The sequence below is a fragment of the Spironucleus salmonicida genome, chromosome 1, assembly GCF_000497125.1.
Source record: "Spironucleus salmonicida strain ATCC 50377 chromosome 1, whole genome shotgun sequence".
NCBI classification, from domain to species: domain Eukaryota; phylum Fornicata; order Diplomonadida; family Hexamitidae; genus Spironucleus; species Spironucleus salmonicida.
In genome coordinates this window covers 1,019,922-1,031,892 of record NC_090596.1, presented here as the reverse complement: position 1 = coordinate 1,031,892, position 11,971 = coordinate 1,019,922, and the positions used below count along the sequence as shown (strand labels likewise).

The window sequence follows — 11,971 nt, the reverse complement described above, 5'->3', positions numbered from 1 at the left end:
ATACATCTATAGTAATGTAAAAACAAAAAACATATAATACATCAAAAAATAACAATTAATTCCATTACTAAACATAAGATATATTTTTATTTATTAATATTATTCAAATAAAAAACATCAAACCAAATTTATAAATGCAACTGGTCGTGGCAACGCTGACGACGGAGTTCATCTACACGAAGTACCAGACTAACCTCACGAACTGCTACTCCACGCAGACCACCATACTCTACAACCGGAACATCAACCGCATCGTGGTCACCCTCGCCTCCGAGAACAACACGCAGTGCGCCGTCTTCCCGCAGGGCGTCGAGGCGCAGCTGGCCTTCCAGAAGTCTGGTATCCCCATCCAGCGCATCCAGGTCGCGAACTTCTCCTACGCCAACACCACGGAGCTCGTGTTCGAGGGCGTCCCGGACATCGCCTCCGAGGAGTTCGTGGTGCTCAACGTGTACTCCTACGGCTACATCACGGAGCGCAGCATCTTCATCTTCCAGGAGCAGAAGTCCTCGCTCACGCAGTGCTTCGAGCCCTCCTCCACCGTGAACATCCACGAGACCAAGCTCATCGTCACCATGCACTCCACCAAGCTCTGCACCAACCAGTTTGACACGATAACGGATGGGGCAACGCCGCCTGTAACTATCGGGGAGCTGACCTCGGCGACGCTGAACGTTCAGGGGTCTATCTTCAGCCTAGAAGTCAAAACCTTCCAAGACGACTACAAGAACGGTGCGAAGCTGACCCTGGAAGTAAAGCTCAGCACAGCCCAATCCGAGCAGCTGCTGCTGATTGTCGCCCCCAACGCCACCGTGACCTTCGAGTCGCTCCAGGGCGGCGCGGTCGTCACGTTCGACCACAACATCGGCGAGGTCACCAGCACGGGGATCGTATCGGGAACCGACACCTTCTGGAACCCAGCGCAGAAGCCGCAGCTGGGCCTGTTTTAGGGCATCTACATGCTCAGAATGTAGTATAGTCCGAACATTGAAAAGCTCTAACCGTAAATCGATAAACTAAAATTTGACAACATTATGTACCGCATTTCCGGATTGGCCCCAAATGCTAGTAATGCGCAGTAAGTAACGATCTCGACAAGCACTTTTGACAGAAATATTAGGTTTCTGTCGTTCACGTGCAACCAGGGTCGTGAGCTGGAGAGAAAACTCTGTCTGGACTTCTACGACATCGCAAACACCCCAGATATATCAACGTCGATCTATCTTGATATTATCTTCCAGCTCGGATCGCAGTACGTCCACATCGAGAAATAGAGTGTGGAGATTCAAAATAAGGAAGTCTCCGCGGTGGTGACCAGCTTAGGCTACAAGCAAGCCAAAATCCAGGTTTTTTCTACAGTCGCGTTTAATATTACACCTAATTCTGTTCTGAATATCAAGTTCACGGTTTTCTAGAACTCTGATCCCACTCCATTCGATGACACAAAGTTATCTTTCGAGGTTCAACAAAAGGTCAACACTCTCAGAGAGCCAATAGGCTTCCCCTGCGATGTGAAATGCATCATGCTCATTAAGCGTGTTTAGAGCAACCCGGAAGCGTTTTACGAACTGGAGCTTAGCCTGCTGCCTGGGGTAATCTTTGCAAATTTCATTTTCGAGGACGACTACAGGGTAGTTTAGGGCGTTGTGATGGGCATTTCTCTGCTGGTAATAGCCATCCTGGTCGTAACCAGCATCATAGGGATCGTTTTGCTCATGAAGCAGATGAAGAAGCAGAGCAAGAGGAAGGCCAAGAAGCTCTGAGTGATCGGGGTCGTACGCTGTCAGTCGAAGAGGATGTCCTCCAGGCGTGACGGGGCAGACGTGCATTTTCGCGGGTACGGTAATATATAGTAGCAGGTCGGTCACTCGCTCTTCTTGGCCTTCTTGACCGCGGCCTTGGCGGGCTCGGCCTTCTTCGGCTCGGGGTCGGACTTCTCGGCGGGGGCTGCCTCGGCCGCGGCGGAGCAGCACTTGACGGCGCACACGGCGAGGGGCACGGCGACGAGGAGGCCGGCGACGAGCGTGAGGGCGCCCACGATCAGGGCCTGCTGGAGCTGGCTGTACTGGACCACCCAGCCCATGAACTCCTGGTACCTGCCGCGGAGCTCGGCCCTGGCCTTGGCGGGGGAGCCGGCGACGGGCGCCACGAGGCCCTTGCGGACCTGGTCCACGAAGGGGAGGAAGCCGGCGAAGTCCGCGACCTCGGCGGCGTACTTGGTAGTGCCGTCCATGACGAGCGCGCAGGGGAGCACGGTGCAGTTGAAGTCCTTGATGAAGGAGTCCCACTTGCCGCCGTCCACGTGCGCGTAGTTGAAGTCCCCGGCGGCGGTCTCGACGGCCTCCACCACGTCCCTGACGTTCTCCCCGGAGGCGTGCGCGTACATGGCGAGCTTCCTGAGACTGATGTCCCGGTAGTTGTCGGGCCCGAGGGCCGGCAGCAGGCCGTGCTTCACGCTCAGAATCCATTAGGTATGAAAGGCGACAAATAAGATAAAATAAAAACCACTCTCATTTCAAATACCTAGCTACCTAATTTCGAATTCTAAAAGCTTGATTTCATCGATAAACTGGCCACTTTCTTTTAACTTATCAATTAACTATTGTTGTTTTTGGCATATTTTTCGAAGACCAGATACTGTTTTAATAGACCGAACATTAGTTTTAGGTTAAGTATATTTTAAAGATTAGATTTCTCGCTCTTTTACTTTTATTGTAGCAACATTAAAATCTTTTATTTTTTCTTTCTAGAAAACTTTTCGTTCTTCTTATTCACAATGGAAAAGCTGGAAATTAAAAGTTTTCTACTTAAATATTTTACTATAAAAAATAAATAGGTTTGAGTGTTTATTGAGGTCATATACTTGAAGTATTTCGATGTTGGACATAATTTCAGGAAGGTAATTCAAGAATGCATTAAGACTTTTTGTCCCTTGATAAAATTAGTCAAACAGTAGAGAAAGCTCTGCAAAAAATCCATAATTAGATTTTGTCTTTATACACTCTAGGAGAGTTACAAGTTGGCGATTAATTGATATCTATACATGTTTCAATTATGGAGGATGCTTTGTTACTTATAACGAATATGTAATTTAATTATGAATGAAAATAAGTTGTTCTATAATTTTTATAATTTAGACTGCATTACCAGGTGACATTTTATAGTTAGAAGCGGTATAAATAGAAAATATTATATAATATTTAGTGCAGATAAATAAAATTTAAGATAATTAATGACTTTGAATAATTAATATTATCATTTATGCTTTATATAAGATCTAAACTTGATAAATATTTATATATGAATACAAAATAGTATATCAGTTTACATTATAATGGTTTTCTCTACAACATATTGTATTTGAGATTAAATTAAAAAATAATAAATGCATCCACTATGACGTTTACACTAATTATTATATCACGACAATAAAATAAATTTATAAGTGTTAATCATAGGTATTAATTTTGATAACAAATTTCCGGTTATACTTTTAATCTAGTCGTATTTCTACTTTGAGTTGTAAAAGCATATCATACATCGGAAATAACAGTTTAGTAAATTATGGGATATTTTAATAGTACTATAAAAAAATAAGCCTTAACCCTATAATTTTTATGGATTTCTAGATTTTATGATAAGTAATCTTAATATTATTCCTAACCCAAAAATCGTCCGGCCCTTTCGAGGAATTTGTAAAGATAATTTTAAGTAGATTCAAATTTTATTTAACCTTAACTCTTACTAATAAACGAAACACTTTATTGATGAGTTATTTTAAATAATGCAAGTGTTAGAAAACCTAATTTTCCAACTTATATTGTATATTATTGTTTTTCCATGTTTCTGTATATTATCCTTAAATAACAATATTTAAAAAACTGACACATACGTTTTTGTTTAGTTTTTATTATCCTTCATTTTTGCTTTAATTACAAACTTCTAACCTATTTACTTAGTTTTTCCCTTACATTATATATAACCAATTATATCTATTATTATAGATAACTAGATATTTTTAAATTAGAGTACTTTCTCTTTTTTAGAAAATGGGAGCAATGGTTGATAACACAATCTTATCAGCAGATCGATTTTTACTACAGTAAGAGTCAATGACCTAGTGTGTTCCAAAGCCTAAATCTATTTCTTTTATTATCGAAGATTAAAAATCACATATTGAATCTAGAACTTTAAGTTTGCCTACTGACTATTAATTGCATACTGAAAAGAGTAGATTTAACGAAAGTGTTTAAAATTTAACTCAAATTTTAAACGACTTGAATAATTCAAGCATGTAGTGAATTTATTAGTTAACTGTAAACCGATCTACTTGTATTTAAATACTTTTTCAACCAATAGAATGATTAGCTGTATATAATCCATGAATACAATTTAAAAATTATGTGCAAAGTATCTATTGTATTCCATATAAGAAATTTATTTATTTTCGCCATTTCACTAATGGCAGTAAAAGTTAAATATTTAACTTTAATCATTGTCTCCTTCACAACGCTATTATTTCTAGTGTAAAGCTACCTAAAATACTAAATTTCAGATGTGCAAAAAGTTCTTGTCATTTCACGCCATGGTGCGAGAACCTCATTCCACCCGCTGCCTGGCGAATAGGACCCTATTTGCCTGTAGCCAATAATCTCCTACGGAAAGCACCAGCATAAGATCAATTAGCCATCTAAAAACTGTGAACCAGGTGATTTAGTGTAGCTCGGCTTTGACCAGCACAAAGAGCTGGGAAAAAGATGGAGACTCGCATATTCCCACCTAATCGGCTCAAAATATGACCCCTCAACCGTCTATTTGCGGTCTTCTGATACTCCAAGAACGCGTGCCTCGCTCGCTGGCCAGCTAGAGGGGATGTACCCAGTGCCCCAAAACGTGACCGTTTACACTCCAAATTCGCAGCTGGACGGCACGTTCCCACACTACCTTTGCAACTGGCGTATCGGATTCAAACAGTACATCGAGAGCCAGACGCGCTTCGATCTGAAGAAATTGAATGCGCTCAGGGCAAAGACGAATACCACTCTAAATTGGGACATGTTCTACGACTCGTTCTAGTCGTCGATTTCGATGAACTAGTCGCACCCAGCCACTGACAACGAGCTCCGCATGGCATAGGCCGAAACGAACAAGCTCTGGAACGGCCTCTTCTGCAACCAAAACGACACGCTCTACACTAGCCACACGAAAGCGGCAATCGGCCCAATTTTCGACGATATTGAATCCTTCATGCAATCCGGGCTCAAATTCGGTATTTTCTCCTCGCACGATACCGTTATCGCCCCGCTGATGTCTGCGCTAACGAACAGGGCCTGGGAGTGCGAGCTGCCGAGGTTCGCCAGCGACATCGTTTTCGAGCTTTTGGCCGGCGATGTGCTCAGGGTATTCTACCAAAACCGGCCCGTCAAACTGGCGGCGTGCGGGGAGTTCGCGTGCCCGATTGCGGCCGTTTTCGCCGGATTCGCGCCCTTCAAACTCGACGCAGAGAGCAGGAAAGGCATGTGCGAAACGGAGTTCGCGCAGTGAAGAGTTTGCTCACTAGAACTGGTAGTTGATGAGGATTGCGTTGTCGAATTCTCCGTTCTGCGCCTCCTGGGGGACCAGATTCGTGAATTTGCACAGCTGGTGAAAGTTCAGGAGGCAGAGGCCTAGCGCAACGGGGCAGACGAATACTTGCTGGATTTGGCTCTGCAGGTGCTTTCCGAACTAGAAATTTGACTGGAAATCCGGTTAATTGGACGTGTAGCTTTGGAAGAGCTTATATGTGATAAACTGAGCTCCAAAGAGCATTGTTTTGTTAAAAATATCGACCACGGGCGAAATCGTAGGGTTCTCGATGTCCCGCGCAAAGCCGTAAAGCAGGTAAATGAATATGGAAGAATGGTAGAAAATGCATAAATACTGATTTCGGGATGACTGGAATGAGATTTTGAAGAGGACGAAATCGGAAAAAGAGAGAAAAATCTCTAAAGCTATTTGGATGTATGAGAATGTTGTTTTGTATGATTTTTGCAAAAATTCAGAAAGCTGGTAAAGGCTCATTTGGTAGGTTTTCGTTATAAATGGATAGTAACAAATTGGAATCGATGCTATTAATGCAAATTCTAGGGTTTTGTTTTTGAATTCTTATAATTAATTTTCGTCCATTCTCAACTATAGTTGACTAGTTTTATTATAAATTATATATAATAATATAATTTAATCGCGAGTTTGATTAGTAATACTGAAACTAGTTAATTTTTTTATATATAGAAATTTGTGTAGAAAACTAATGGAATTTGAATATAATTATTAAATAAATATACTCCTTAGATCCTAATATGTTAAAAATAAGTAATAATTTGATTAAAAACAAATTTATAAGAAATAATATTATTAATGAACGAATAAAGATTAATTGCGAATTTGTTTTAGCGCAACAACCATGATTTTGAATTTATACTATGAAAATAAGCCAAACATAATTTTATTTACACTTACATTTACTAATTCATTTATTTATGATTTAAAAAAGTGTATTTTAGTTCATTAAAGGATTTACTATTTATAAGTACCAAAATACTGGTATATTTTTGAATCACACTATATTAAATGCTAAAATATTTATTGATTTTTCTACCCACTAAATTGATTGAATTTACCATTTAATTTATAAGTGGTCGATTTAACATCAAACATTGTTTTTAATTATTATTTGAGCATTGGGCAATGTCTAAGTTTCCAAAATATGAGCCATAATAATATTATATCCTATATTCATTAAACATATTGATAATATATAGTTTATAATTTTTTGAGGTTAATCCGCTTGAGGTATAATATATAACAAATCTATTCCCATTTTAAATGAATTCGTCACTTTCATCTACTTTATCACAGTCTAGAAAACAAAGAGCTATTGCACTTCTACAGAACTCTACTTAGAAATAATAGAAAATAAATATTACAGAGCCTCAATTTCATACTATTAACTTACTTATCCCTTAGTAATATTCACCTGGTGCAGGTTTGGATGTAGAGTCTACAAGGCACACGTTCAAATTACCGAAAGTTTTAGACCCTCTCCTATATAATGGTGCGGTTACCATTAGGCAAGTGCACACATAAATCGCGATGAATTATTTAGAATAATTTCAGCTTCCTGAGGAATTGCTTTAAAATTTTATGAAACAAGTTCTATCTTAAATCGAAAATGGAGCTGAATTATATCCTAAGGTCGTTTTTGCCACCCCTCAACAAGTTGCAGTGAAATAGAGAATCCTAGACTTATAGAAATAAAAAAAAATTGATTTGATTACATCCACGGAAGTCAAGGAGTTCAGCATTCAAAAATCCCAGCCTAAGCAAGTATAAGAAGAGAAATACCTATTTTCTCCAAAAATAAACGATTATTAATTTACCGAAAGACCGAAACCAGAAAAGAAAGTCGTAGTCCAGATGGATAACTTCTAGCCACAAATCAACTAAAAATCAGAGATTCTTGCCTAAAAAAGGTAGTAGAATTTCGTTCAGAACCCAACCGGTTATAGCGACTTTCAAAAGGCGAAAGTATGCAAATTAGCCGAAAAGTACAACGAGGACTATGACTTTAAGCCGAAAATCACCACCTTAGCAAAGGAGCTCGAGGTCACCGAAAAAGTCGTCCAGCGGCAGTTCCTGATGCTGAAGGAGGCCAATGCGAAGCTCAGCGCAAAAGTGAAGCAAAGTAAAACGCTCACGCACAGCTTCCAGCCCCAAATAAACAGCAAAACGGTTGAGGACCGAGTCCCGATTGAGCTAAGCTACCTGCTCCCCAGACGCGAATTCGCAGCGCCCTCAGATCTGCCAGAAGAGGAGTTCAGCTACAATCCGAAAATCAACGAAAACGCCGCACAGCTCGCGCTCCAAAAGCGGTCCAGAGACGCCTAGAACGGTTAGAAAAACAAGAAAAATTAGCCCGCAGCAAACCCGCTCCAAACCAGCACTCCTCGCCCCAAGGCCGAAATCGACGCATTTTACGAGAATTTGTATTAGAAAGGAGTCGAAATTCAGGAGTTCAGAAAGGAGCTCGCGGACGTCGCAGAGTCAACGGCGGTGATCCTGGCCTCCAGCGTGCACACGTGCCAGCGGAGCAGGGAACTTACCGGTGTGGCGCGTGGCGCTCCCGAGTGATCGCTTTCACTCCGTTCCCTGCTCATCGGAGAGGTTCTCCTGGATGTTGAAGAGGTTCTTGTCGACCTTCTCGTATGACTGCGTATCGAAGTTCTGCGTGCCCTTGCCGGGGTTCCAGATCGCTGAGCGGCCCGAGTCCCGCATGTCGGTGTCCAGCTTTCCGATTGCCTCTAGAATGTCAAAATCGATGAACTCCTCCTCCTGGATCTGCAGATAGAGCTGCACACCCTCTGTAGACTTCTGTAATGGTTCGCGCATCCAGGGCGGTAGTTTCTCCCTTTGTGCGTCTTTTGCCACTGCTTCGTACTCTTCGATAAATGATCCTCCACATCCCATTCTGGAATTAGATAAAATAAGTTTATTTAATAATAGTTATTGATTCAGAATAACTATTTGATATTAATATAAAATAATAGTTAAATTTGAGATAATTGGTTTTTACTTTTATATATACTTAATATTATATAGTTATAGTTATACATAATAGCAAATAAATTGTAATTTCCACTCCTCGGTAGATGTCTCTCGTTCACAAAACTGTAGTAGAAGCTGTTGAAACCGTTGTCAAAAACTCTCAGGTTAAGCCCAGAAAGTTTATTGAAACCGTAGAACTCTAAGTTGGTCTTAAGAACTATGATCCTAAGAAGGACCCTCGTTTCAACGTTCCCCTCATCCTTCCTTGCATGCCCAAGGCTAACGTTAAAATCATCTGCCTTGCTGATGCCGCTGATTGCGGTAGATGCGAAAAGGAGAATGTCGAATTCCTTGCTTTTGAAGCTCTCGGTACTCAATTCAATAAGGATGCTAAGATGATCAAGCGTTATTTCAAGCGTTATGATGTAGTCCTTGTTTCAAAGTCTCAGGTCAGAAATATCACTAAAGTTCTCGGGCCTTCCCTTACTAAGATCAACAGACAGCCTTTCCCCCTTAACCCTGAAGACAGTCTTACTAACAAGGTCAATGAGATCAAGCGTACTGTTAAAGTTCAGTTCAAGAAAGTTCTCGGCCTTAACTGGGCTGTTGGTCTTGTTAACTCCTCTTCTGAGGACGTTACCAGAAATATCATGCTCACCATTAATACCCTCGTCGAACAGTTAAAGAAAGGTTGGTAAAACATTAAAACCATTCATATCTGCTCTACCATGGGCACATCTGTCCGTATCTTCTGAGGGGAGGTGATTAATTCTTGCTTCAAATTTTTATATAGTATAATTTTTATTCGATAAAATAATCTATATCAATAATAACTTGTATTTATTTAATTATAAGCTATATTAAAATTAATTAAAAATTATAATAATTACATGTATTAATAATATAGATATAATTATTTAGAAAGTACTAACTGTTCCAAAATTTTAATTAAGTATCAGTATTGTTTATATATTTATGTTATTTTTAAATACAATACTTTTACATTTAAACTCAAGTATATAATAAATTAAATAATAACGATTATACTTAAAAAATTATAATTATCAATAGAAAAAGTTTGTATAACTTAAAAAAATAACTGATAAATTCTTTATTTGTCATAATATTTACTAATACAAACTTTGAATCTGAGTAGAAATGATAGTTATAATTACATAGCTCATAACCATCGATAATTGTTACACAATATAAACATAATTCAAAATTTAAGCATTACTTAATGTTGTTAGTCTACATCTTTACCCCACTGGAGACGTACAATGTAACAGTTTTCCACCTGGTGTTATATTTGAGCTTAGATTTTCAGATTCTACACTGGATATTTAAACAACTCTTATCAATTTTACAACAAATACAGATCTTATAGTTACATTTTAAGTTGGTTAAGTATCAGACTATTTTGGCATTTAAGCTGTTTCATTTTATCTCAAGTCATATTCTCATGTGTACTTCTAGTAAGTTTAAGAAGTAACATTAACAAGATCAGATTCATCATATGTAATTGAGAGAGTAAATAAGTCTGAATATGACGATAAATTACTACACTTTGAAGTAATTCTTAATCCTGTTATAGTAGAACCTGTTACAAACGTGGCTTTTACCATTTGTATAGTCAATTGCTAAACTTTTTATTAGAATATAATCACTACTCTAGAATCCACAATAAGTTTCAATATTAGTATGCCTGACTTTTCTGATCGCATCTCTTTATTTGGAATTCAGAGTTAATTATTAACTATATACTATGGAGATTTAGTATAAGATTCAGCTGAGACAGACCAATTTTTAATCTCTGAAAGCTATCTTACACCTATAGGTGTAATTACTGATGCTTTTTTGTATTCTGATGGTGTTTTTGTTCATATTAAAGTTGATACAAATTTCAAAAAATTTGCATAAACATTTTAGTATGTAAATATGAATTTCAAATTTAGCACTTGTTCATATAATTTAATTATGCCTATTGATTAGTTTTTATCGGATGATGACGATATTTCATTATTTTTGAATTAAAATTAATTTTTAGACAAATCTACGTTTCTTTAATGTGCAATCTAATCTTATGCTGAAAATTCTGCCATTATTCTTGGTATAAACTTGGTAAATCGCGGGCATATGGCAAGATATATATTAATGGCCGAAACAGGTAGAACATGTTTTTTTGATAGCATTTTTAGTTTAAATAATAATATTATGAAACTTTATAGTAAAGTAGTTTAAGATTGTGAGTTAAAAACTGGTAATTATACATTACTAATTCAGGGTTATATCAGTTTAGAGCATTAACTTGAAGATAACTATTAAGTTTTATTGACGAAAAATATTTTTTTCAATGCCTCTGATACTGAATTTAAAGTTAACTTTTTAAAAAACTAGTAACTAATTGAGAAAATGTAAAAAATGTATTCGACAAGTTTTCTTCTTTTATTAAAAGGTGAAGCAGAAGATGATTGCTTCATGCAAATTTTGATTTCTTTAAACGATGAGTATTACTTTTTTATGAGTCTTCAAATGGCTATTGTTATGATAATAACTGTGGTGGTGTGTTTCATTTAGTTTAGTCTCAAATATAAATGTTTAAAAACATATTAAAAAGTAAAAAATATAAACTCAGATGATATGCTCTGATAATAATAGTTAAACACTTGTAGTAATATGATTTTTTAAAATTACATTATGAAAAATATATTTTCTTAGTTAATAATTTAGACACTACTTTTAGCTAGCTCATTTTAATATTATTTTATATTTCGTTTTATAATCTTTATTAATAGTATTAAATATGCCAAAGATATTTGCTTAGTGAAATATATATATTAATTGAATAATATTTGTAATTTAATTATAGCTTTACTCTATATTATATCTTTTTATCATTTATAATTATTTATACGAAATTAGAAACATTTAATTATTTTACAAGAATATCTAAAATCAAAAGAGTAATATAATAAGGGATTATTTTTTTACATATTGAATATCTATATTTATTTATTATAATCTTTGAAGTCAAACTAAACTCAAATATAAAGTATAGTTATCATAATATTTCATATTATAACATATATGTTTAATAATTACTGATATATAAGTGTTAGTACTAAAGTGATCAGGCTTCACAAAATTAATAACAAGCTATAAAAAAAGATAATACTAAAATATTTATATAAGTTTATTAGAAATATTTTAATTTAGGATTTAATGGTAAAACATTTTTAAGATTAAAAATAAATTTTGATTTAAATATGTTTTAAATAAAATACTTAGTCTTAGCATATTTTTATGATATCTATTTCCGGTACAATACGAATTGATATAAATGAAGCATACAATTTATAAGAAATAATGCTACTCAAGATCCATAAAG

The 11,971-nt window shown here is 36.8% G+C and overlaps 9 protein-coding genes and 1 pseudogene across 9 annotated transcripts; 6 read left to right on the top strand and 4 right to left on the bottom strand. All coding sequences in view use genetic code 6, as the record gives it.

The window, feature by feature from the left end:
- Nucleotides 1-134: 134 nt before the first annotated feature.
- On the top strand, nt 135-1,763 carry SS50377_20691 (uncharacterized protein; the record flags this gene model as incomplete). Its single annotated transcript, XM_067904630.1, has 1 exon — nt 135-1,763. One exon carries the CDS (start codon nt 135-137, stop codon nt 1,761-1,763), a length of 1,629 nt encoding a protein of 542 aa, XP_067768112.1.
- A 101-nt stretch (nt 1,764-1,864) lies between these two features.
- Nucleotides 1,865-2,467, bottom strand: SS50377_20690 (Protein disulfide isomerase; annotated as a pseudogene).
- A 48-nt stretch (nt 2,468-2,515) lies between these two features.
- Nucleotides 2,516-3,157, bottom strand: SS50377_20689 (uncharacterized protein; the record flags this gene model as incomplete). The annotated part of the gene is made up of 1 exon (XM_067904629.1): nt 2,516-3,157. One exon carries the CDS (start codon nt 3,155-3,157, stop codon nt 2,516-2,518), a length of 642 nt encoding a protein of 213 aa, XP_067768111.1.
- An 892-nt stretch (nt 3,158-4,049) lies between these two features.
- On the top strand, nt 4,050-4,301 carry SS50377_20688 (uncharacterized protein; the record flags this gene model as incomplete). The annotated part of the gene is made up of 1 exon (XM_067904628.1): nt 4,050-4,301. One exon carries the CDS (start codon nt 4,050-4,052, stop codon nt 4,299-4,301), a length of 252 nt encoding a protein of 83 aa, XP_067768110.1.
- A 160-nt stretch (nt 4,302-4,461) lies between these two features.
- On the top strand, nt 4,462-5,544 carry SS50377_20687 (Acid phosphatase; the record flags this gene model as incomplete). Its single annotated transcript, XM_067904627.1, has 1 exon — nt 4,462-5,544. One exon carries the CDS (start codon nt 4,462-4,464, stop codon nt 5,542-5,544), a length of 1,083 nt encoding a protein of 360 aa, XP_067768109.1.
- A 9-nt stretch (nt 5,545-5,553) lies between these two features.
- Nucleotides 5,554-6,165, bottom strand: SS50377_20686 (Transmembrane domain-containing protein; the record flags this gene model as incomplete). Its single annotated transcript, XM_067904626.1, has 1 exon — nt 5,554-6,165. The coding sequence occupies one exon, from the start codon at nt 6,163-6,165 to the stop codon at nt 5,554-5,556; it is 612 nt and encodes a 203-aa protein (XP_067768108.1).
- A 699-nt stretch (nt 6,166-6,864) lies between these two features.
- On the top strand, nt 6,865-8,169 carry SS50377_20685 (uncharacterized protein; the record flags this gene model as incomplete). The annotated part of the gene is made up of 1 exon (XM_067904625.1): nt 6,865-8,169. One exon carries the CDS (start codon nt 6,865-6,867, stop codon nt 8,167-8,169), a length of 1,305 nt encoding a protein of 434 aa, XP_067768107.1.
- A 6-nt stretch (nt 8,170-8,175) lies between these two features.
- On the bottom strand, nt 8,176-8,505 carry SS50377_20684 (uncharacterized protein; the record flags this gene model as incomplete). The annotated part of the gene is made up of 1 exon (XM_067904624.1): nt 8,176-8,505. The coding sequence occupies one exon, from the start codon at nt 8,503-8,505 to the stop codon at nt 8,176-8,178; it is 330 nt and encodes a 109-aa protein (XP_067768106.1).
- A 182-nt stretch (nt 8,506-8,687) lies between these two features.
- SS50377_20683 (Ribosomal protein L10a) lies at nt 8,688-9,338 on the top strand (the record flags this gene model as incomplete). Its single annotated transcript, XM_067904623.1, has 1 exon — nt 8,688-9,338. One exon carries the CDS (start codon nt 8,688-8,690, stop codon nt 9,336-9,338), a length of 651 nt encoding a protein of 216 aa, XP_067768105.1.
- A 403-nt stretch (nt 9,339-9,741) lies between these two features.
- Nucleotides 9,742-11,232, top strand: SS50377_20682 (uncharacterized protein; the record flags this gene model as incomplete). The annotated part of the gene is made up of 1 exon (XM_067904622.1): nt 9,742-11,232. One exon carries the CDS (start codon nt 9,742-9,744, stop codon nt 11,230-11,232), a length of 1,491 nt encoding a protein of 496 aa, XP_067768104.1.
- Nucleotides 11,233-11,971: the final 739 nt, after the last annotated feature.